General features: G+C 47.4%; 2 protein-coding genes across 2 annotated transcripts in view; one reads left to right on the forward strand and one right to left on the reverse strand.

Moving 5' to 3' along the window:
- Positions 1–18,550, forward strand: part of LOC8030934 (putative ATP-dependent RNA helicase TDRD12) — a 95,214-nt gene extending 76,664 nt beyond the window's left edge. The window contains exons 26-30 of the mRNA XM_029972386.4: positions 4,506–4,792; positions 8,274–8,390; positions 12,538–12,700; positions 14,601–14,682; positions 18,257–18,550. Coding sequence (XP_029828246.3) covers positions 4,506–4,792; positions 8,274–8,390; positions 12,538–12,700; positions 14,601–14,682; positions 18,257–18,408 — 801 coding nt within the window. The 3' untranslated portion in view covers positions 18,409–18,550. The remainder of the gene's footprint in view (positions 1–4,505; positions 4,793–8,273; positions 8,391–12,537; positions 12,701–14,600; positions 14,683–18,256) is intronic.
- Positions 18,551–20,746: 2,196 nt separating this feature from the next.
- Positions 20,747–23,165, reverse strand: part of LOC8030931 (transmembrane protein 209) — a 32,206-nt gene continuing 29,787 nt past the window's right edge. The window contains exons 15-16 of the mRNA XM_029972412.4: positions 21,252–21,325; positions 20,747–21,187 (exon numbers count right to left, since the gene is read on the reverse strand). Of these exons, the coding sequence (XP_029828272.3) occupies positions 21,133–21,187; positions 21,252–21,325 (129 nt within the window). The 3' untranslated portion in view covers positions 20,747–21,132. The remainder of the gene's footprint in view (positions 21,188–21,251; positions 21,326–23,165) is intronic.

Genomic DNA, 23,165 nt, shown 5'->3' on the forward strand with positions numbered 1-23,165 from the left:
TCAAGACTTTGCTACAAACTCCTGTGTCACGGGAGTTGCGGATGCAGCAGATTCTCATTTCACGGGGCACAAGACCCGTGAAAACCCGCCGAGAACTCCCATCTCGCGGGAACGTATATCGCAAATCGTGGACTCAGCAGATTCAAGTTTTATGGTGCAATAAACACGCGGGAACCTGCTACAATCTTGCCTGTCACGAGAAACGATATCGCACGCGCAGATCACTGACAAAAGCGCAGGAATCCGCTACAAACTCGTATGTGACGGGAACAAGTACCACAGTTGAATATGGTCAGCTGAACAATTACAAATTAGAAAAAAACCGGGAGAGGAAATACATACACACCGCTGACTATCAACTTGCTGCCTTTAATACTTCGTCTTCCTTTTTTTCTCTTTACTACAGCTAGTGATGACAGCCATCTGCCATGTCCGCGCGATGCCCCCATCAGGGTGTTATGCGGCTCGTGCCACGTCCCAAGTAGTGTTTTTCTTTCGGGTGGATTGTGAGAGACGGGGTGCTCACACACAGTTGAGCACTGTCTTCGATGGCCAGAGCTTCAATTAGTTCACGTGCATATGCGTTCCGGTGCCGCCCTATAATGGTAATGTTGTTAAAATTAGAAGTGCACTTGCAGGACCGGCAATGTGCAGAAAGATGTCCTGTTGATGTTCCTTTAACAGAAGCCGCGTGCTCCCTAGCTCGATTGTTCACGCACCGCCCCGTTTGCCCCATGTAGCACCTGCCACAGGAAAGCGGTATGTTGTACACAACGCCGCTTTGGCACGGGGTGTATTGCGTCCTGTGAGCAATTGTGCATTGCTTCTTTTGATTTGTTTTTTGATTAGTTCTCCGGCACATGGAGTAGGCCTTGTTTGGTGCCGAGCACACAACCCGAATATCATGCCTCCCGGCAATTTTTTTTAGGTTGTGTGTGAGACCATGGATGTAGGGTATGACCGCTACGTTTCTTCGATTTGTAGCTTGCGATGAAGCCTCATTCCCTGCATGCTCGCGTTTCAACTTCTGGCAAATGGTTTCAGAGACGGTCACCAGGAGAGACTCCAGATAACTACTCACGTAGATGCTTCATTTGTGTTTCAAAACTTGGTTCAAGTTGATGGTGACATGATTTCTTTAAGGTGGAAATAAAAGCAGTTGTGGCAACATTCCTTTTGATGATTTTCGAATGCCCCGAGTTGTATGGAAGAAACCCTTGGCACGAGCGCACCTCATATCTCCAGCACGCATGGCCTTCTTTAAACTGAAGCGCCAGGTCAAGGATCCTGATGGATTTTTCAATGGGTAATTCATATGTGAAATCCAATTCGGGGCAACATTGTTGGAAGCACTGTATACCTTTTGCTTTGCACCCATCCTCTTCTTCATTCACTTCAGTGTTGCACAGAATAAAAAAGTCATCGACATATCGGAAGATGGCCTTGATTCTGGTATCCTTTAGTTTGCTTTCAATGTTCCTTCCGCACGCTGCCAAATATACATCGCAGAGGTGAGGAGCTACCCGGGATCCAATACATACTCCACTTTTCTGTACATATGCCTGGCCTTCATGTGACACTACTGTAGCTGTCAGGTAGCACCCTAACAGTTCCAAAAAGGAATCAACGTTCACTCCGGCCGCATTTTGAAAAGGTGACACCCCTTGCTTCTCAATGCTGTCCCGTAGAATTGGCATGATGCTCGCGTGTGGAATTGAATAATACATGTCTTTTACGTCAATAGAAAAGCCAGAGGCAACATCTTTTCCATTTTCCTGTAGAAAGGAAATTAGTTGTTCTGAGTTCTGAATTTTGTAGGGGTCTGTAGAGAAAGACAGACGAAAAACGACTACGTCTGACGCATTCCAAAATCGAACTGACCTTCTCGTTTTTATTCGCACGCGATCTTTTTCTTCTTTTCTCAGTGGCTATCGCCACATAGCCCCCCTTTGGAGACGGAGTCGTCCCAGTGAACTGTCCTGGAGTGTTTGATGCGGGTCGCGTGTGCTACTGTTGAGCTCGAGGCGGCTTGCACGCTGGGAAGATCGGTCGGCTGAGCGATCAGAAGAAAAAGATCACGTCCGGGTCACCAATGTAGAGAAAGACAGACGAAAAACGACTACGTCTGACGCATTCCAAAATCGAACTGATCTTCTCGTTTTTATTCGCACGCAATCTTTTTCTTCTTTTCTCAGTGGCTATCGCCACAGGTCTTTGAACTGCAATTGGGATAAATGCTTGGCTAAATAGGTCGAAATGTGCGCCTGCCAGGTTCCCCTTTCCGAAATTATGGCACGAAAAGGGATGTCCTCCTTATGTGTCTTGGCCGAGAAAAAAACCTCAAGATGACCTTCTTTCGTTGTTTTAACTTTGGTGGCCATGCTGCTAAGCTCATTCCTCGCGAGAGTCCGTATGACGGTCCGTTTTGATTCTCTGCTTTTCCTGCCATCAACTTGGATAAAGTTTTTCTTCATAGCAGCTAAGGCTTTCTCACCATATGACCCAGAATCCAGGACGACAAAGCCACCTTCTTTATCCGACACACACAACCTAAGATCTTTGCTTCGTATCTCCTGTATCGTTGCTCCAAAGCTTATGCCAGGGGAAGTCGAGGTCCTCTGACGTCTCTGGTTTTCTAGGCAGTCGATTCCTTCACTGATGATATGTGCCGTTTTTTTTTCGTGAGTTCTGGAAGCGATGGTCCTGACTAGGACCACTTTGTCGATGGGTTCCAGCCGTGGTTGTAGAGCAAACTTCGGGCCTCGCTCAAGAACTTGCTTGGCCTTGGCAGAAAGATCCACATCCCCAATCATCTGAAGTGGCTGTCTCTGGGGAACTTGATTGGCCTCCCTTGCCAGATGGAACTTCAAAGAGGGGAGAAACCGGCTTTTCCAGATTGTCTTTGTTGAGCGTCTTGTCGCCGACATATGATACCTGAAGACGTAGTCTGAACATTGGACCCGTAGAAAGTCAGTTAACATTCGCTGCTGCCGCCATGTTTCTGAGCAAAGAATCTTGGTCACTCGCATGGCGTGCGCCTGGGATGGTTGTATCATCCCGAAGAACTGCCGAATGTCATCCAGAATAATCTTCTTTTTAATGCTCCGCGCTAGCAACCGGCCTTGGCACGTAGTAGTGGCGATAAGGTGGGTGAGCGCTTGCGGGGCGAGAGATGAAAAGCATAAATAAGGCATGCTCATATAACTAGAAATAAACTGTACTACAGGTTTTACTTGAGCTAGTTGGTACATACTTGAATATGGTCAGCTAAACAATTACAAATTAGAAAAAAACCGTGGGAGGTTTTTTTCTAAAAAAAAAAAAATGTCTCTCACAATCCACCCGAAAGAAAAACAATACTTGGGACGTGGCACGAGCCGCATAACACCATAACACCGTGATGGGGGCATCGCGCGGACATGGCGGATGGCTGTCATCACTAGCTGTAGTAAAGAGAAAAAAAGGAAGACGAAGTATTAAAAGCAACAAGTTGATAGTCAGCAGTGTGTATGTATTTCCTCTCACGGTTTTTTTCTAATTTGTAATTGTTCAGCTGATCATATTCAAGTATGTACCAACTAGCTCAAGTAAAACCTGAAATACACAGATAGCGAACACAGGGGAACCCTATTTCGCAATGCAATATACACGCAAGACCAACTTGCATGGAATTGAGATCCCGCGCGCAGATCGTGGACAAAAATGCGAGAATCTGCTACAAAGTTTATGTCACAGGAACAAATACCGCAGTGCGGTATTCGCATTTTAGGGTGCAACACACGCGGGAACAACCCTTGTGGTACGGGAGCCAATATCGCGCGCGCAGATTGCTGACAAAAACACGGGAACCCACTACGAACTCGCTTGTCAGACGTGCCGGTACAGCAAATTGCGCAATTTATGCGGTTCTCTCAGACGTCATGCGATGTCGGACGAGAATCGGGGGTTGGGCGATATTTCTGAATTTTTATGTTACAGATATTTAGCCAGAAAAACGGGATAAGCAATCTCTCGGGGGCGGGCATTTTCTTGGAACTTTAGAATAAGCATAAAATTGGTGAAAATTACTGATTACTGTTCCCATGATTCCTCGGGAGCATGCCGTGGTGCTTGGAGGATTTAGCAAATGGTCTATACACAAAGCTGCATCACTAATTGTGGGCGGGGTAAGCATCGTCCAGAAACGAAGCAGATAAACCTGCATGACTTTCTGCAAACGAATGTCGGTTTTATTTTCAGCTGTCTGTTCTGTCAGAACGGGCTTTCCGATTCTTGTACATGTGCATAGCCTCTTCCACGTGAAAACCGGACTTATATGGTGTTCTTGCCCAATTAGTGTTGAATTTCAAACAGATTTTGAATGTACAGAAACTGTAAAGAACTGCTTATTTGTAAAATTACTGCTGTAGGAACATATTGCCAGGTAAGTTCTTACAGCAGATTACAAGCTCTTCCGACCGACGTTTTTAGTGCAACAAGTTTTTTTGTCCTCCACTCCTCGTCAGGGCTCTTCAACGTCGGCGAGCGAGTCCGACAACCATTCGTGCGAAGAGAACATGAAGGAGTACATGGACCAGCTTTACGGACACATCCGAAAAGAATTGCTCCGCGAGATGGAAAGCGAACTGTCCGCCGCCGAAAAAGAGGCAGCCACCGCTCTCGGGGAGAAACCTGCACCCACCACTCCAGCTAATAAGGACACCCAACGGACCAGGGATGAACCTGAAGCATCGAAAACAAGCTCCGCTTCCAAGATGCCACCGCTGGAGTCAGCGCTTCTGTTGCCTTCCAGGTAAGTAAGCTTCACAGTTGATCTTTCGTCGACTCCCTCAAGCACCGCATAGAATGCCGGGAATGTGGGTACACGTGCTGAGAACGGGTAAGGCATGCACCTTACCCGTGTCAAAGATTCAAAGTAGATATTCCTAAAGTGAGGTATTCACGAATGGACATGCAAAGTGCCGTGCGTTTTAGATTTTCTATTTAGTGAGAATTTTCTGTTGAAGATGCCAGCACACGTAGCACGTCTGACTATGCTCGCAGCGCGCTCCCTGGTGGATCGGGTAATTTAGCCAAGAATCCATTGGCCCTTGTTGGGATTTTTAGGGAAAGATTCGCACGGTCCTTGTTTTTATAGTCACTGACAAGATGAAAACAGCGAAGTTGTCATACGTCCGGTGCGAGCTTCCTACTTTCAACCACGCTTCCGTGTCTCCTGCGTGTCGGGGCTTTCAAAAGTCAGCTGGTCTCATGGGTGTTCGCGGAACCCATGAGACCAGCTCGTGGAACCCGTGTGTTCCCCGGAACCCAGTTTGAGAACCCCTGCTCTAAAACAACCCGCTGAATTTAGTCATTAGGAGCCCGCAACTCCTGCCGGCATACATATTGTCCTTTTTGCCATGGTTCCTAGCCCAGCTAATTCATTCTGAATAATTGAACTGCCAAATAAAATTTCAGCATCACTTTTGAGTGACAAAAGCGAAAAGTTTCTGGCGTCACGGAAAGCAGGCGGGATTGCAATGCAGTGCTTTTTATTTTTGATGGGTCGCAGGGTGGCAGAGTTTGGCAGCACCATCTTGTGAAAAGGCATGCCGGTGTTAAGTTCCGAGGGGGGTACAATAGAATATATTTCCAGCAACAAGCATGAACTTTAGTATATAAGGTGTCCCAGTGAACATGCATGCCAAGTTTAAAAAAAATGTAGCTTAATTGTCCAGTTAAAATGGGGAGACACGGGCCTGCAGTGATGTGATTGCTGCGCCAATTGCGCCAAGGGGCTAACCCTGCTACATCCTGCTACATTTCGCCAAAATATGGGTAATCTGCACCAAGCCTGCACCAAAGGACCAATTTAAGTCGCCTTTCAAAACCGAAACTAAGCTGAGTACTGTAATTGAGCAGGCGTGTGTTACGTGGCGTAAGCGGCCACCTGACACAAAGTACCGTGCATCAATTGTACACCCGGTCTTGCATGAATTTCCCGGCGTCTTGCGTTTCGCGCTCTCGTCTTGTGGGTCTTGTCTCTCGTCTCTTTTTTTTTTATATTTCCAGCGATAGACGTGGATGTGTGCAGACACTCCGACGCTAGCGTGCGGGGTACCAGCCATGCCGTCATGCTGTGAAACGAAACCACGTTTTTGCGCGGCAGGGGTTACTTTGTGAGCTGAAGCAATGGCCGTGGGAAAACTACATTTGGTCACTGCCTTTCAGTCACCGTGGTCGCGCGACGTCGAATGTTGCTGTTCCCACATCACTGCGGATATGGTACTTTCTAAAATGAAACTAAGTACCGCCGCATGTTCATCAACATTCCTGTTCTTGTTTAAATCGTACATTACTACAAAAAATTCATCTTTAATTCAAAGACTGCTCTGTCAAAGTATTGATTATCTAGGCCTTCTTTCGAGAGGGACCCCGGTACATGAAAAATCTGCCGTGAAAGAAAGTTGATGAAGAGAAGTGAGCTAAAGCAAAGAAGGCATTGTCTGCACGCAGAACCCGCGCAGTGTGCTTGTTTGTCTCGAGTTCAGTAGTTGCACAAAGCGCTCCAAGAACGTTTTGAGGCTAGCTCGCAGTGTCTTGCATCAATGCACTCAGCTTCTTTATTTTTTTTTGTGTTTAGCTTGTACCTTGTTTGCCGGCCTGGCAAACACGCGCCACTGGACTGTGTTTGTCGCATGCTCGAAAGTTACATTTTGTATAAAATGTTGGGGATAAGTTAGCGACGGAGCTGAGGGGCATGGTTTCGGTTTCGATCGGACAGCCGTTGTCTGCACTCGTGTGACGAAGCATGCCCAACAGCAATCCTGCCGAAGTTGGCCTCACGTGCATGTGAACATGGTTGCGTGACTGAGGCACCAGCTGGGACGCTTGCAATTCATTGTTTTACATTTGCTTATTTTGACGAAAATCTGGCACGTCGGGAACCAGCAAAACGGTGGCAAGCAGTTTTTCGAAATTGCTTGGCAATGCCTACAGCACTGTACACTTGTGGGACGTCTGAGCAGTAAAAACAGAAGCAGCGAGTTCCGTCACAACACGTCACATCAAAACGCAACACAGCACAAAGTGCCCTTCGTTTGTACAGCACTTAAAACAAATATTTTTATTTTCCTAAGAATATCTGCTCCAAAATCCACTTTTGCTGCTCCGAAACACTGTCTTGGCTGCTCCAAAAGCCACTTTTGCTGCTCCAAAACACTGTTTTGGTTGCTCCAAAGGCCACATTTGCTGCTCCAAAACACTGTTTTGGTTGCTTCGAAACGTGCACCAAAATGGCTTAGGCCAATCACATCACTGGGCCTGCAAATTATAAAATGAAAGCACACGACGATGTACTCGTGTGCCGCAATTCCCTTGCTCTCGGGCATGCTCTGGAGGAACAAGGTTTTGGCCCCCATCTCTGGCGCAATGTCCGAGACAGGACTTCGAGGCCTTGTCTCAACAGGCGTGATATCACGTGATATTTTTAAAGCGCGGAGCGCTTTATAACGGTCAACAACGTTATTGGATTTAGTAATACTGGGCGCAAAGGTGACAATGTTGCGTGACGCCATGGCATCATGCGACGTTTGGTGACTTGACACGACTTGACGCCGTGACATTGGGTCATGTGCACTGCCAATTTTCTCATGCTTCACTTTTTTTTTTAGGTCAGAAGAAAGAAGCACGCTAAATGTACAATGTCGCAAACACATCAATTGTATGTTTCTCGAGGTGCTCTACACCTCTCCCCATTGGGACCTAAGCTCAAACAAGCAAGTTAGTCTTAGTTAATGAGGCTTAATAAAAAAATCCTGCTTTTGCAAGATGCTTGTTAACAACATACAATTGTTCTCAGTCATCTAGAGTGGTCTAGTTTATTCTTAAAGCTTAGTGCTTAGCCCTAAAGGGCACAGGGATACTCTTTTTTCTGAATATCTTGAGGTGACAAAATGTCAAGTCCTTTTTTCTGCCTCTGTGTCGGGAGGTACAGTCTAACCCATTACGGCAGGGAGTTTGCTTTTTTTCTTAATAAATCTGTAGATCAAAACCCTTATGTTTCGTACACATAGCAGAGCGCATTGAAAACTATAGAATACACTGAAAAAAACGTGTGTGTGTGTTTTTGTCATTCATGTGTTTTATTCTTTCTGTGTATTCCTTATAATTTTGAATGTGACTCGTGAGACTTCAATGCCGTTTCTCCTAGAACAAATTATAGACAATAGCACTTCTAAAACGTTGTGGGGTTTTTTCTTTTGTATCATTGTATGACGTCCTTTGCTGCGCAGGCAACGGCAGCCTGTCCTGTGGTGGTGGGAGGACAAACATCAGGTCTACGTGGAAGTTCGCTTTGAGGGGACAAGGGACTGTGAGCTGCAGCTGAGCAGCACTTCGTTCTATCTCAGGTGAGAAGAGATTGCTGGGTGGTGGAAGCGGTAGACCTTCTTTCAATCAATCAATTTTGTTCTATTGTGCCCCATACGGCTGGGAGGTCTAGGAGGGTTGTATGTACTATCGCATTCAATATGAGTTGAAGCATTCCTTCATGATTCTTTGGCATACCTGCGTGGGGACCACAGACACAGAAAAAGGTCGAATCAGGTGTTTTAGGTCATAATGATTGTGATACGAGCACATAAGATGTGCTATCACAACTTGGACATTGCACAACTTTACCAACTGTGGTCGCGACTTTCCGAGGAAAGGAGTGGGATCACGCCGACCTTGTTTCGGCGGTAACGGACGTTTTCTCCTTTGGCAGTCATGAACTCTGGCTTCGGGGTCGTGGAAATCAGGGAGGAAATGCGTAAACAAAGTGAAGTGACTCTTCCTTTTTCGATGTACTTTGTCACGCACGTCCTCCCATCGTAAGCTCCGGTCTGCGTCTTTCGGGTGGAATGAATGTCTGCGGAGCACAGAGTCCGCGTGGGGTATTTGTAGGGGTGGGCAATCACTCTGTGTTTTTTCGGGAATCGATACTCACCCAAAAAGCGGGGTGGGTGATGACTCGGGGACGGGCGATGAGTTGGGATGTTATGGTATATTTTAGGCAGCAATGTCTTCACAACCCGCGTTCATCATTCAAGCTTTTTTTTTTCTTTCCAAATTTGAAATTGAAGAAAGAATATTGGCATATAACAAGCAGTTTTATAAATCCCCTGGATTGTAAATAAATGATCAGATTTCTAGATTCCCTCGATCGATTATATATCCCGTCAAGACGTGCGACGAATTTGGGATTTACATGCCACAGTTCATACAGTTATATTAAAATTAACCGAGTTTAGAAGTAGACAAGTGGAAGGTTGGGAACAGCTGAATTTTTATTTGAAGGTCAACCTACAGGGAATGGTCCTTTGTCGGCCAGAAAACCGGCTTCCAGTTTCCTTCTGTCCACTCCCCCTCGCACTCCTCTCCACTTTTCTCCCCGCAGGTGCGGGTTTCTGAGCTACTCTCCGCAGAAAGGAGAGGAGTTTCTCTCTATTTCGAAAGGAAGGGAGGAATAATAAAAGGCTCGAGGTACACTTACCGTAATATCTCGTAAGGGTGCCCTCCCCGAGAGGTAGCCCATCCCGTTTTTTTAGATAAATATCTGCAACATAAGAATTCCGAAACATCGCCTACCCCCCGATTCCCGTTGGACTTCAAGCGATGTCCGACGCGAATCGCGCATCGACGGCGCGATCTGCGGAACCGGTGCGTCCGAGAAGCGAGTTCATAGCGGGTTTTCGCTTTTTTGTCTGCGATCTGCGCGCATGATATCGGCTCCCGTAACACGCGAGTTGTTCCCGCGTAAATATTGCATCGTGAATCTGCTGCGCTCGCGACTTGCGGTATCGTTCCTGAGTTCGTAGCAAATTTCCGTGTTTTTGTCCGCAGTTTGCACGCGCAATATCGAGCGCGCGAGTTTTTCCCGCGTGTATATTGCGCCGTGAAATGCGATTCTGTTGCATCCGCGAAATTTGTTTCCGCGATATGCTAGTTTGTAGTGTATTCCCGTGTTTTTGTCTGCAATCTGCGCGTGCGATATGGGTTTCCATGAGAGGCAAGATTGTAGCGGGTTCCCGCGTCTTTATTGCACCATGAAACTTGAATCTGCTGCATCCACAATCTGCGCTATTCGCTCCCGTGAGATGAGAGTTCTCGGCGGGTTTCCGCGAGTCCTTCGCACCGTGAAATGCGAATCTGCTGCATCGGCCACTTGCGGTATCCTTTCCCGTGACATAGGAGTTTTGAGCGAAGTCCCGCGTGTTCATCGCATCGTGAAACGCGACTTTGCTGTGTCTACGATCTGCGGTATCAGTTCCCGCGTCACATGGTGTGTACAGCGGAGCTGTTAAGGGCTACGTTCCCGAGGATCGTGTCCGGTACACTTGTCGACAAAAACGCCTCTGGACAGCTATCGCCATCTATAAGCGACGGTGGCAAGCACACAACAAGTATGGTTGCCGCCGTCGCTCGTAGATGGCGCCAACCTTTCCAGCTATCATAGAAGAATGGATAGTTGGGCGGAGTGTTGGTGGTAATTCATCGTAGAAAACAGAGTGATACACAGACGACGACAAAGAAAAAGCACACGTAACGAGCGCAGCGCTCGTCATGTGTGTTTTTTCGTCCTCGTCTGTTTTGCACGCTGTTTCCTTCGCTCTTATCAGTTTCGGTTGGGACTTAGGATGGGTCGGCCGCACGCCCTTTTGGGGAAAGAAGACTGGCTGCGGAAGGAGCGGCGACGTACGCAGCAGCGCGAATGGGTCTGTAACCACCGCAAAGCCGCTGTCGCCTCGACTTCCACTGCGTCGAGCACTTCGGATTCTCCTGCCAAAGAAGAGCACATCGCTCGCCTAGAAAGCCGCCAGCGAGAACAGAACCAGCGATGTAAAGGGTGCCGGCGGGCCAACGCCTTGGACGACGATCGTGCCACGGAGGCCAAGCGCAAGCGCGAGGCCCGGCGGCGACTGCACTCCTCCCGGGCTGAACACTTCCCGGGCGCGACGGCGAGGTTCCGAAAGGAGTTTGTGGAGAACCCGTTTGGCGTCGCGTGCGCCGTATGCGACCAACTCTGGTTCGTCGGAGACGTATCCACGATTGGCGGCGTGTCAGACGAGAAGAAGCGGGAAACGGGCACGTGCGCGTTGCGGCAGTGTATTGAGCACAGCTCCGCTGGTCTTCCTTCTTCACGATAGTGGAAAGACAACGTTTTTTTTTTACAAGTTTTGCTGCGGCATCCCCAAAGATAGCCCATCCCATGTTTTTCACCATCCCTCTCTAAATTTTGGGTGGGCGTCCTGGCGGGATTTTACGGTAAGCACTTCTTATGAGTTGTGAATGCGGAAGCACCCATGCCACTCTTCGCTCCCTTCTTTAATCTTTGGCGTACAACGCGCTGACCTTGGGCGTGGAACGGTGGAGCCACTGCCTCGCGGACACGCAGCGCCATTGGGTGAACGATCGTTCAAACTATCGTGTGATTCGCGTCGCGAGGAAAGAACAGACAGCAACGCAGTTCCCAGCAGAACGAACCCCTCGGTTTATCCCATGTGCCATATATGTTGCCACGCGCCGTACAACCGATAAGAGGCGAGCAAACGCGGTGATCAGTGATAACACAACAGTGTGATAACACAGTCAGGATGACACCACACAAACTGAAGCGCAGCGGCCAATGGGAGCCTCGTCGATGCACGCCAGCCAATGGGACCGAAGTGTAAAAGGTGCCGTAGGCTAGCTTTGCGCGTGGTTTCATTGAAGTGCCGTTTTGCATGGTTTCAAAGCTGATGATGTCGGCTCGCTCCATGAGACAGTTAATGGTTTCGCATTAATGATAATAATAATAAGGCCTTTATTTTTCCATCACTCGATGAAAGGGAGGCCGGGGGAAAAAGCTGTGAACACAGCTTGACGGGTCCCCGCCCCCCTACACTGGCAGAACAGAACAGCTCAGAGAAACAAACAAAAGTAGCTGATACAAAAATAGCTGACGCAGAAAACAGTCCTGATAGAAAACATCAGCACACAAACCTATTTACACTTTGCGGTTATTGTACCTAGTAATGGGCAGAACGTAAGGGCACAAGTGAGCTGGTGTATATCAAACATTTTAGTGAAGAACCCGATACTGAAATATTGACAGACAACAACGACAAGGAAGAGAAGCAGAACGTCTCAAACACAGCTAAACCTTTATTGAGGAGAGAACGCTTTATATAGGGTTGAAAAAAAAGAAAGAAGGAAAAAGAACCCTTCTCTACACCACCTCTCATTGTTAGAGTACAGTTACAGTACATTGTACAGTCCATTCCTTTGGTAAGATTAACAGTGTAAATTAAAACTGCAAATTCTTTTAAAGTTAAAATTGTTGCATCACCCCTTTCAGTAAAACAAAGTCGACAAGGGCTCCAACATACTCACAGCGACAGAACGAACACGCTGCACCTTTCATCCGCTTTACTTTTCCCCACTTCCGGCTCTCCCTCGGAACCACCGAAGTCAGCGGACACAATTTGCCGCGTTCTGCCCGCGTCTTTACCCCTTCCCTCCGACCTCTTCCCACAGGTTCCAGTGGAAAGGCCAGGAGTATGCGACGTACGAGACGCTGCACGCCCCGATCCTGCCCAAGGCCTCTAACCTGGAGCCGAAGGCCAAGGCTCTGCGGCTGACCCTGGTCAAGGCGGTCGCCTCCCAGACCTGGAACTACCTCACCGATCGGCACTGCAGGGTGGGTGGCTCACCCGATGCAAACTATGAGACGAGGACCGCGTAAAACATCGTCGTTGGCTGATTTCTGACCCTCCCCAAGCAGCAAGCACGCCGTAGCTGGACGAGAGTCGCCGCAAAGCAGCAGACGCGTCCGTCTCGGCATCGCCGTGCACCAGTGTCGCGCTCATTGCGAGACGCTGCGAAAACGCACCGGCGGCAACGTTGACGCAAGCTAGGTGGCGCTGCGCAGATACAGCAATGGCGGATTTGGGGGGAAAGGTGCAGCCACGGTCGTAAGCACGGTTCTCGAGATGCGCCTTGACGGGGACAGGACATGAGGCAGGCAGACAGCCCCACGCCCTGTGATGGCGGCCGTTGTTGGTCAAACGCTCGCTACGGCCTCTTTGGCGGCGTTAATTCCACTTTCGTCGACAGAAAGGAGAGTGATGATGGACCGTCGACTTCGACGGTGTCGGCATGCAACGACCGACTCGTTTTTTGACGCGTAAAAGGTATTGCTATTGCTCAGTCTCGAATCGGCCAGTCACTGCTAAGAAGTGAGTGTTAGTCGTAGAAATTAAAAAAGTAACTTTGTACGGTTATTACAAAAAAAAGTAATGCCAAGGTTATCAAAAGGATGTGGCAGCATGACAGGAAAAGGGAGTTCTCCCCTTGGAAGTTGAAGGGTGCAAACGCTTTTATTTTCCCAACTTGCGTATGGAGCAATATGACACATCAAAATGTGTCAAATTAGTTGTTACTAGCTTATACTGGTGAGATCCCCAGCAGAATTCTTTATGATCTACCTTGTTCCTTCATATGCTAATGTGAAGTTCCTTCATATTTAGCATTTTTGTCCGCCTTGTTGGGAACATAAAACGTGCACGCTGGCTCAGGACAGCATTAGAAACTATAGTCATGCTTACCGACAAAGATTTGTTAAGTGACGCCTGTAACATCATTTAAAGTGTTCCCAGAACTCTTGAGGTCTAAAAAATATGCAACAACAGAGTTGGGTTATGTAAATAATGCCATCTTTGTTATGAAGACTGATGCAAGTAGTTAGCCATGTTTGACAGGTACAACCACCATTCCCAGGACTGTTTTATGACAGCCCACCAGCTTGTGATAAAGTTCAAACCTACATTGAAATTGAAACTAGGGTTCTCCGGCTATTCACACGGTTGTGAAACATATAATGCTCCGCACTGAATTTAATTTCTTGGTGGCGATCACCGGTGATCGAACGCCTGTGGGCACGGTCAGGAAAGAGTTAATGACACTTTAAAAAGCGCTCGTAATTTATGTTACTACCGTAACATCCCAAGAGATGGCACACCTAAAGTCAAAAGAAAATCGGATGAAAATAAAGAGCAAGCTAACTTTTCGTGTGTAAAAATGTAGACAAAATGTTAGTCTTAGCTTTTGTGACCTGTGAAACTTGGGATCACAGTCGGCAGTGTTCACTTATGTCCCGCCTGGGCTAAGTGACACCGTTTCTTTCAAGGTCACCATTGGCCAGGGCCCTGTACTTACTAGAAGTACAGTTTCTCCGCTAGATTTAGTGGACCAATTCAGTTACTCTGCTAGATTTAGCGGGTAAAATTGGGGTTACGTGACGTTAATTTTCTCTCTAAATCTAGCAGAGAAACTGAATTTGTTCGTAGGGGACGTGACACCAAGTCGTGTGACGTAATTTTCCCTGCTAAATTTAGCAGAGAAACTGAATTGGCGTTGAGGTCACATGGCGTAAATTTTTCTGCTATATTTAGCGGGAAAATTGTGGGAGAAAGGGAGGGTATGGAGGATGGAAGAGGAGGATGAGGGCTATACCCTCCCCTCCTCCTCCTTAAGGGCTGCACTCTAATTTCGCATTACAGAAATTTGTAAATGTCTCATTTTTTTCCGTTTTTCGACAGGTTGGCTACATCCGGTACAGCCTAGACCACATTGTGGACAGTGACGAAGAAGTGGACAAGTACAAAAGCCCTTACCCACCAGGTTTGTGAGCGTTTCCTTTTGATGTGGAACGACCTCATTGATATGGTCTTGGTCGAATCATTTTTTTGGCTGTTGCGTTGACCACCCATAGAAATATATGTAGGGTGGCTGCAGTGGTGGATCTTGTGCTGTAAAACGGGCCGGAAAATTTGGCGGCTGCGCATAGAAAGTTTCACCCAATATGCATCGAGGTGGTTCATTTTTATCTTGGGAAATTTCAAGGTGGAGTTCTCTTCCTGTAATAGGTATGCCCAACAAACTTGCCAAAGTCTACGGCAGATGTGTACGTAGACGACCGAGTTAGCGGTGGATGTAACCTGGGGCACCATCTCCCGAAAGGCGCAGCTACCAGACGACACACACTGTTGTCTGCTCACTGCAGCTATTGGGAGACTGCACCACAAAACACAACCATTTAGGCCCGCTTCAGACAGGGCAATTTCGCCCAGCAACTTGACGTCGCAACACCAGCAACACGGGCCATCCACGTTGCTGCATCATCATCATTCAATTTTATTTTTCTTGCACTACTTTGACAGATAGTTACGCGCTATAAACATGTTTTTATTCATGTAAATGTCGTTGAGAATACTGAAGCATCTTTCTGAAACGGTTTATTTCCAAAAAACCATCAATTTCAAACCAGAGCCAAGTCTTTAGCTCGACAACGAACAGTCAAGCTACGTGTCTGAAGTAGCAGAACATGAGCAACACAAAGCGTTCTTGAGCGCTATTCGGGCATTAGGAAAAGATTTGTGTAAATAAACAAATGAAAGGAGTGTATTGAAACTTCACAAGTGTCTTGAGGTGGTGTATTTATCATATCAAATATTATAAATGTAAGCTTCAGCAGAAAAAAAAAAAGATTGTCTAGAAAATCTTTTTTTTTCTATGCACAGAGTGGAAAACGGCGAAAAACCTTCTGGTTGACACTGCTACTTACAGATGTCACTACACATGCTCGGATCTGCTTTTAGGGGAATTCATCTCAATGAAGCTTTCATGTTTTGGCTGGTCGGCCGCTGATGCATTTAGAGTAATCCGGTTCAAATTGTGCGCATTTTGGTTGGGACCACGTTGAACTTCGATAAAAGCAATAATTCGAAAAAAGTGATTTTGTTATAACGTGGACGTGGTCGACGCTGCCCCACTCCTGTCGGAATCGGGTCAAGGGAAGGGTGGAGCTTGGAGGAGGTCGCTTCTTCGAGATGCCCCAACGCGTGCGCCTGCACGCTTGCGGCATACCACACGCTACCCGCAAACATTTGTCATGTGGGATTTGAGCGTTTACCAAAAGTCGCTTAGATCCTTGAGGTTAAGAAAAGCGGCCGGCCTAAATCTGAAATCGCCAAAGAATTCGACATTCCGGCTTCGGCTGTTCGGCACTGTTCACCGTGTTAGGGAACAAGCAAGGCATAATGGACGGGTTTGAGGAGTTTTTCGTGCGAGAGAAAGCTCGCCCGCAATCCTGAAAATGAAAGATTGCCAGCTGCTTCGCACACGTTGGATTTTTCCTGCTGAGGTGCAAAACACCCTATGGCTGCTTCCAACGAAGTGAAGTGCAGCAGCAGTGACAGTGTTCTTGCAATGCCTGGAGCAGTTCGAGGAGAGCTGATGCCCAGATGAAATTGTCGGCAAACTCAATTTTTTTTACTTGGTGAAGCTGCCGCTTGTTCTTCATAACCAAGGTTTGTTTGATTAAATATATGTCCACCTCGAAGGCTGCTGGCGCTGTTTTGGCTCTATCGCTTTTATCAAATTGCTGCTTACATCGTTTTTTTTTTTTGCCATCTGACCAGCAGTATTAATCAGGTTCTGCTTTTCCTCCCCATGCATAGAAGAAAGAAAAGCTTTTTGTTTTTAAGGCTTTTCCTTTTTTTTAAGCCTTGTGGGAGCGAGAGTCTGCCACCACGGCCAGAGGCCGCTGCCGGCCACCCAAACTGGAGAACATGTGAGGCGCGCAACAGCGCACATGGGACAGGCGCAGAAGCCTACGAAAGAGGGCACACGCCCACAGAAGGGGGGAGACGGACCGTGGTCACGGAGGCGTGCAGTTCGAACGCTCCGGCAATGTTTTACGTTGATACAACCCATTCCTGTTACTCTAATAAATGTAGTTTCTCGTTATAGAAACCCCGGCTTCGTGTTGTTCCTCCCGGATGGGCATGCAGCAAGGCAACCCTACCACAACCTACACATAAAATTTTAGTATGTTAAATGCAACACCTAAATACACCTTTGTAAAAAGTATCAATGCCCTCTGCTCATTGGTTTATTTATACAAATCTTTTTACGCTCGAACAGTGCTAGAGAACAGCCCTTTACATGATCGCTTCAATGGTGCCAGAGTTCCGTTTTGAACTTGGGAGTGAGAGGCGCAGTGTTCCAACTTGGGTTTCCTTTCCGCAGCAAATCTGGGGTAAAACATGAGGCCTTGCCAATTTATAACTGAGCCCTACTAATTTGAAGTGTGTGATTATGTGGGAACATGTGTGAATGTGACTTTAGTATACAGCATGGGCTCTCAAACTTTTCAATCTCAAAGAACCCCACCTCTGTCGATCGATGACCGAGGAGCCCTTTCCTATCTAGGGCATTGATGCAGTAAAGCAGTGCTGAAGTGTACAGGCCCTATAAACCAGAATTCACATTAGGGGGTGATATTAGGGCGCATTAAGGGGCGATATTAGGACAAATATTAGGGCACATTAGGGGGTGACATTATGGCAAATACTTCACATAAGGGCATTCGGAAGGCATTCGGAAAACCCTGAGGGTGTATTTAGTGAATCCCTGGGTGTACTCTAGGGAACACCTGGGTGTGCTCTGGGGTACGTACCCCTGGGTTTTTAGGAAGCTAGTTTGACACAAGACACATACAGTCGAGCCCAGTTATATCACACCCGGTATTTCGATTTATTGTTTATATCGAACAGTTCAAACATCCCCTTGCAAATCACATGTAATTGTGTAGGAGTGTTGTTTTTCTGTGTTGAACTCCCATGGTGGGGACACTCGATATAGTGAACAAAGCACCGCGGCCGGTCGCTTCTCCCACGGTCAGCTCGCGGTGAGCACATTGCTCGTGTTGCGGGGCTGGCAGACCGCCAAGCCAGCATACCCGCACAAAAATATGCGCAATGTAAAAAAAATATATATATGCGGAGGATGGCAAAAGGAAGAGAAGGGCATGCAGTGGCGCGTAGGGAAAGCAGGTAGCGTGCGCTCTTATAAAAAAAGTCAAGTTGAGTGTGCTAACAACGGTTGAGCAATCACACTTTGCACGCCTTATCTTTGTTTACCTCCTTTTTCTTTAACCGGTTTTGCTTTGCGCATTTTTTTTTTGCTGCCTGAATTTAGTGAGGTTTCTTTTTTGTTGCTTGCTTAATTTTATTGTATAATCAAGTTTATTTTTATGCGGCTTTTTTTTTTTCTTTTTTAAAAACCAGCGCTGTGTAAACTATGGCAAACAACGTAGCACTAAGTTTACAGGCTATTAAATCTGGCAGCAGAGTTCCAAGCTCCCGAAGAGCTGACCTAAGAGACTGAACTCGCCGTGCGTCTCTCTTTGCAGGCTACGTCCGTGGCAGCAAAATCCTGCCGTACGATGAAGTGGCACACGAAGAGCGCCAGATGGAGCTGGAAGCGTCCGAGGAGCACGTGCACGCCCCGCTCGACGACGTCTATCACAGCAGGGACCCCAACAACCTGTTTGCCAGCCTCTGAGGACGCCGCACGATCCAGTCAACGTGGCCAGGGCAGTCTGCCTGAGGCTTTGTGATGAATAAGCTTGTCTGTTTCGTTTTCGTGTTTGTTCTATTTTGTGCGCATCATTGTAAATAAAATGTATCGCAGTTTGATAAAGCAACTATAGTACATCGTAAAGCTCATTCAACACTCGAAACAGCGCTTATGTACCACCAAATTGTTGCGGATGAAAAAGAATGGACAAACGTAGAACTAAAAATGAAGGATTAGTCTGCAAACTTGTGCCAGAAAAAAGAACGAGCAGCAAGGGTCAAGATGCCGGCGCAACAGCTGGCTCGCGCGAGAGCAAGTCTGCAAGGCCATGCTGGGCTCTTTGTCTGCTACCACGGCCGCTCGATCAAAAACAAGATACGGCTGCCACATCGCGCCACCGTGCAGAGGCGAGATTGATCAGTTAACACTAGGTGATTGAAGTATGTTTTTCTTCATCTTGCACGCGACGTTTTGATGGCATCAATGCAATCTTCATGAAACTTCCATACCCCCATTTGTGAGCACTGCTACAACAGAAAAACTGAAACTTGTGTGTTGCTCTTTTTTCCAGCCTTGCACACCCTGCAGAAGGCGTATGGTGCACATGCACTGTTCAATTAAAACAAAAGCCATTCGGGATGAGTTCAAGCATTTTATGTTCGGTAGTGATTATGGAACATTCAAACCGCTGCCCGTGTGCACAAGATTCAGTTTCAAAGCACTTGCCAAAACACTTCACAGATAGATCAGATTGATAAGTATACAGTAGAACCTCGTTGATATGTTTCTCAGGGGACCGCAGGAAAAAAAATTATACGGGGAAAAGGGCAAAGCACTTCTTACGAGTTGTGAATCTGAAAGCATGCCGCCCGAGACGCCTTGAATTGCAATCTGCTTGCACCTTACACTTTTGAAAGGCTTTGTTCTGTCTCCTAATGCGTTGCGCCACTGCTCGTTCTGCCCGCCGTGTATTCGGAGACCTCACAACAATGGTGGACTTTGCTAACTGCCTCCTCGCTCGTTGTGCTGCGTTATGCCGCTCCCTTAGTTCATTTTCGATGTACAGTGGCCCAAGCTTTTAATATCAAGCGAGCGTCGACCGCTGGGCTAGCCAATGCCGTGCCGCGGAGGCGTGCGGCAAAATGGGCGAGATTAGGCGCGTCCACTCTAAGCTATTCCGCTGACCGCACACAGCCCCTACTCCGTAGCAAAGGAGCCCAGAGCACTGATTGACATTTATCCAATGCCCACTTCTCTCTCACTGCTGCTTTTATCTGTTCGTAGAACAAGTGTCTGAAGAGCGCGCGCTAGCGTGATACTCGTCTTGCACAGCATAAACAGCGGTGCAATGATGCGCAGTTTATGCTACACCTGAGCCGTAAGCAAGAGCTGTTCAGGTCTCTGCTTAAAGGCAGTTAGCTCTGCCAGCAGATAAGCAGCAGGGGTTGTGTGCAGGCAACGGAATATACTAGCAGACGATGCTCACACCGGAGAGCTTTGTGCGCACGCGCCTAATGACTCCCGTATCGCCGCACGCCTCCACAACACGGCGCTGGCCGGCCCGGCGGTCGACGCTCGCTTCATATTATTAAAAAATTGGGCCAATGTACATGCGTGGACGGGCAGGTTTCGCCACTGCTGAAGTAGCGGCCGCCACAGTGTAAATACTTGAGGTGCCACCATGCTCCTCTGCGTCGAGGAGTAGAAGCGGCCGAGCGCGCGCCACCATGTTCCTTTTACCGGCGTGCTGCCGGCGCAGGGCCTGCAGCACCATAGGGTGGCCGTCCTTGAAACTGACGTACGCCAGCCAAGGGGAGTCTCGTTCTCTGAAACTATGACGCGTGCCAGCCAATGGCAAACTATCTACCAAATCGCTGCTACAGACAACAGGCTTCGCTCCATGGGACAGTGGAATTTAGGTGCTGTCTGGCGCACGGCTTGGAAAGCTGATACAGTCTAAGCTCATTTCAACAGACTAGGTTACAACAGACATTTGGATACAACATACCGATTTGTGAAGTTCGGTTGGTTTTCCTCTACATACCATTGACTTAACTTCATATTTGAATACAACATACCCCTCGTACAACAGACCGAAATCTTGGTCAAAATCAAGGTCTGTTATAACGAGCTTAGATTGTAACACTGGTTCATGACACAGGACAGTTAATGCTTTTGCATTAAAAGCAGGACGGTCCCCAAGGGCTGGGAGCTTGGCAGGACCGGCAGTTTTGAATGTAAGAGCCAGGAAAACATGACTAAAAGGAATGTATCAACGGGGTTCTACTATTGAGTCGATACTGACTCTATACATATCAACTTGTCAGTGTTCTTACAATTCTTTTTTCGGACCGATGAATGATTGTGGCGTGACAATGACTACGCTTTGTGGAAGTTCGCTGGGACTTCGTGGCAGTGGCTGAAAAGGCAGATCCTAAGATTCTGCATCTGCTGCACAACCTCCAAATGTGGAAGACCTCTGGCACTCTGTTCCCTGGCAGCTTTAGGGTGACGGCGGATCTCTCGGCTGTCCCATTTGCGTAACCGAGCTTCCTGTCGTCGGTTACGCAAAAAGCACAGTTCGTCCGCGTTGTCGTCGTTCGGGACGGAGGACAACTGAAAGGATTGTCTGTCATTCTAAGGATGCAGGCGTCCACATTTACGATTGTGTTCTCTCTTCGTGTGGAGCAAGGTTAGTCTCGAGGCTTGCTATCCGTCCACTACCCACAGCAAGTTGACTCCAGACAGACCTAGGCTGATCCTCCTGCAATGAACAAAGCAAGGGCTCGTAACCACATAAGACCATGAGCTCACGGGGCAGTTCTCACCCCAACATGCCACCGTGCTTGGTTTTGATGTGGTGCAGGAACAAGAGAAGAGCATAGAAAAGGTTGTTCCGGCCCTGCAAGAAACCAGGATGGCAAAGGTTAAGATCACGGACGCTTTGTCGTATTGTAAGAAGCTCCCCAGATGATGCTAGGAGCACACCGCTAACTTAAAGGGCAACACACGCTTTCAACTTTCGAATTTTATGTAATAACACCCTTTCGTGGCAAGAAGATTTTTTTCTTTTTGTTATTATTTCATGTGAGAAAATAAAGGTAGCAAAGAATGCGACAAGTTTAAGACAGCCTAGATCTTAAAAAAAAAAAATGACCGCATCTCCACATGGTGAATGATGTTGATTGGGGCGACGCTCTGGTGGTGCTGATGATACTGATTTTTTTAGCATTTGACCGCAGCGCCCTCTCGTTTATAAACGTTGAGCCAATGCATGCAAAGTTTAACGTGATTATATAGGCATTGGACCACAGCGCCCTCTCCTGTATAGACGTTGAGCGGCTACATGCAACGTTTCATCCATGACATCCCCAGCTCTTGAGTTACTACCACATCTCAGAGCCCCCTACTCGTCTTGCAGTCGTGGCCGAGTGGTTAAGGCGATGGACTAGAAATCTATTGGGGTCTCCCCGCACAGGTTCGATTCCTGTCGACTGCGCAAACGTCTTTTCTTTTTTTAAGAAGACAGATGGGATGGCAATCGATGTGAGCACGGACGCCGGACGAACAAGGCTAAACCCTAAGGAGCTTCGCCCCTAAAATTTGGTTGCAGGACACGCCACAATGTGACGGACTGCACGTGCAAAAGTGGCTTAGATGTATGCCTTTCTGGGCCAGGGGTACTACAAATGTGTATTTGGCTAATGTCGCGATTATAGTAGGGCCCAATCTTTCTATGCATACAACGTGAAGGTTCAAAAAAACAAAATAGTATCATAAAACCCAAAACCACATTATGCGTTTTTCCATGAAGAAATGCAGTAGACGCAACACCACCTAGAGGACAAGGCCTGCGCGTTTCCTCCTCTAGACGTCATCACTAGTAGATCCCCTCGGCGCCCCCTAGCTAGCTTGGATGAGCACCATCGTCTGCTCCATTGCCTGCTTCAGTGGTTTCTGTAGCAGATAATGAAACAGATGCTCACGCCGAGTGTCTGTTGCTATAGGACACGATGAAGTGAGACATTCACGCCAAGCGTCCAATGCAGGAGTGAAAATGCCTTACTGCTGTGTGAAGGGCTGCCAAGCCCTACGTTGGCACTGGACGCCATCTTTGAGGGCACCGTTTATGCCCCGTTCAATCTTAAGCAGATAATGCAGTCAACGCCACAAGTGCGGAAGCTCAAGGTCGCTGCTCTGAAGCGTTCTTCCGCAGAACGAATGCACGTGCGCTAGAAATGCATGTCTCAAAACCAGGAGCGCGTGCTAGCTCGCGCTCCTGGCCGAAGGAGTGTTCGCATGCACGTTGCATGTGAACTGGAAGCTCGCTATCAGCTTGCGCTCAACTGTCGCAGCCGCAGGTGGCTCCTACTCTCGTCATACGCTTGGGGCGGGTCGGGGATCTACAAACCAAACGTCGTGCGCAGGCCTTGTCTTCGAGGTGGTATTGGTAGAAGTGTGCATTTATATAGTAGTTACATCGATTTAAAGTTTCATATCTAGGCTTGTTGCAAGCACATTTTGAAAAGCTTCCTGTTTTCTTGGAATTGATTTTTTAGTCAACACAAAGTTTTGCTCACGGTATCTTTATATTAAAAAAATATAGATCTGAATTATTTTTTCGGGGTTTAATGCCTCATAATTAGAGAGTGCACCGAGACTAATAGTTCTAGAAAATGTTAACTAGAAAATTTATTTTGCAAAGACTTTAATGACTTATTTCTAGTTATAAGCAAAACAAT

This window comes from Ixodes scapularis, unplaced genomic scaffold (assembly GCF_016920785.2).
Source record: "Ixodes scapularis isolate PalLabHiFi unplaced genomic scaffold, ASM1692078v2 PGA_scaffold8__174_contigs__length_109621045, whole genome shotgun sequence".
Classification (NCBI taxonomy): Eukaryota; Metazoa; Arthropoda; class Arachnida; order Ixodida; family Ixodidae; genus Ixodes; species Ixodes scapularis.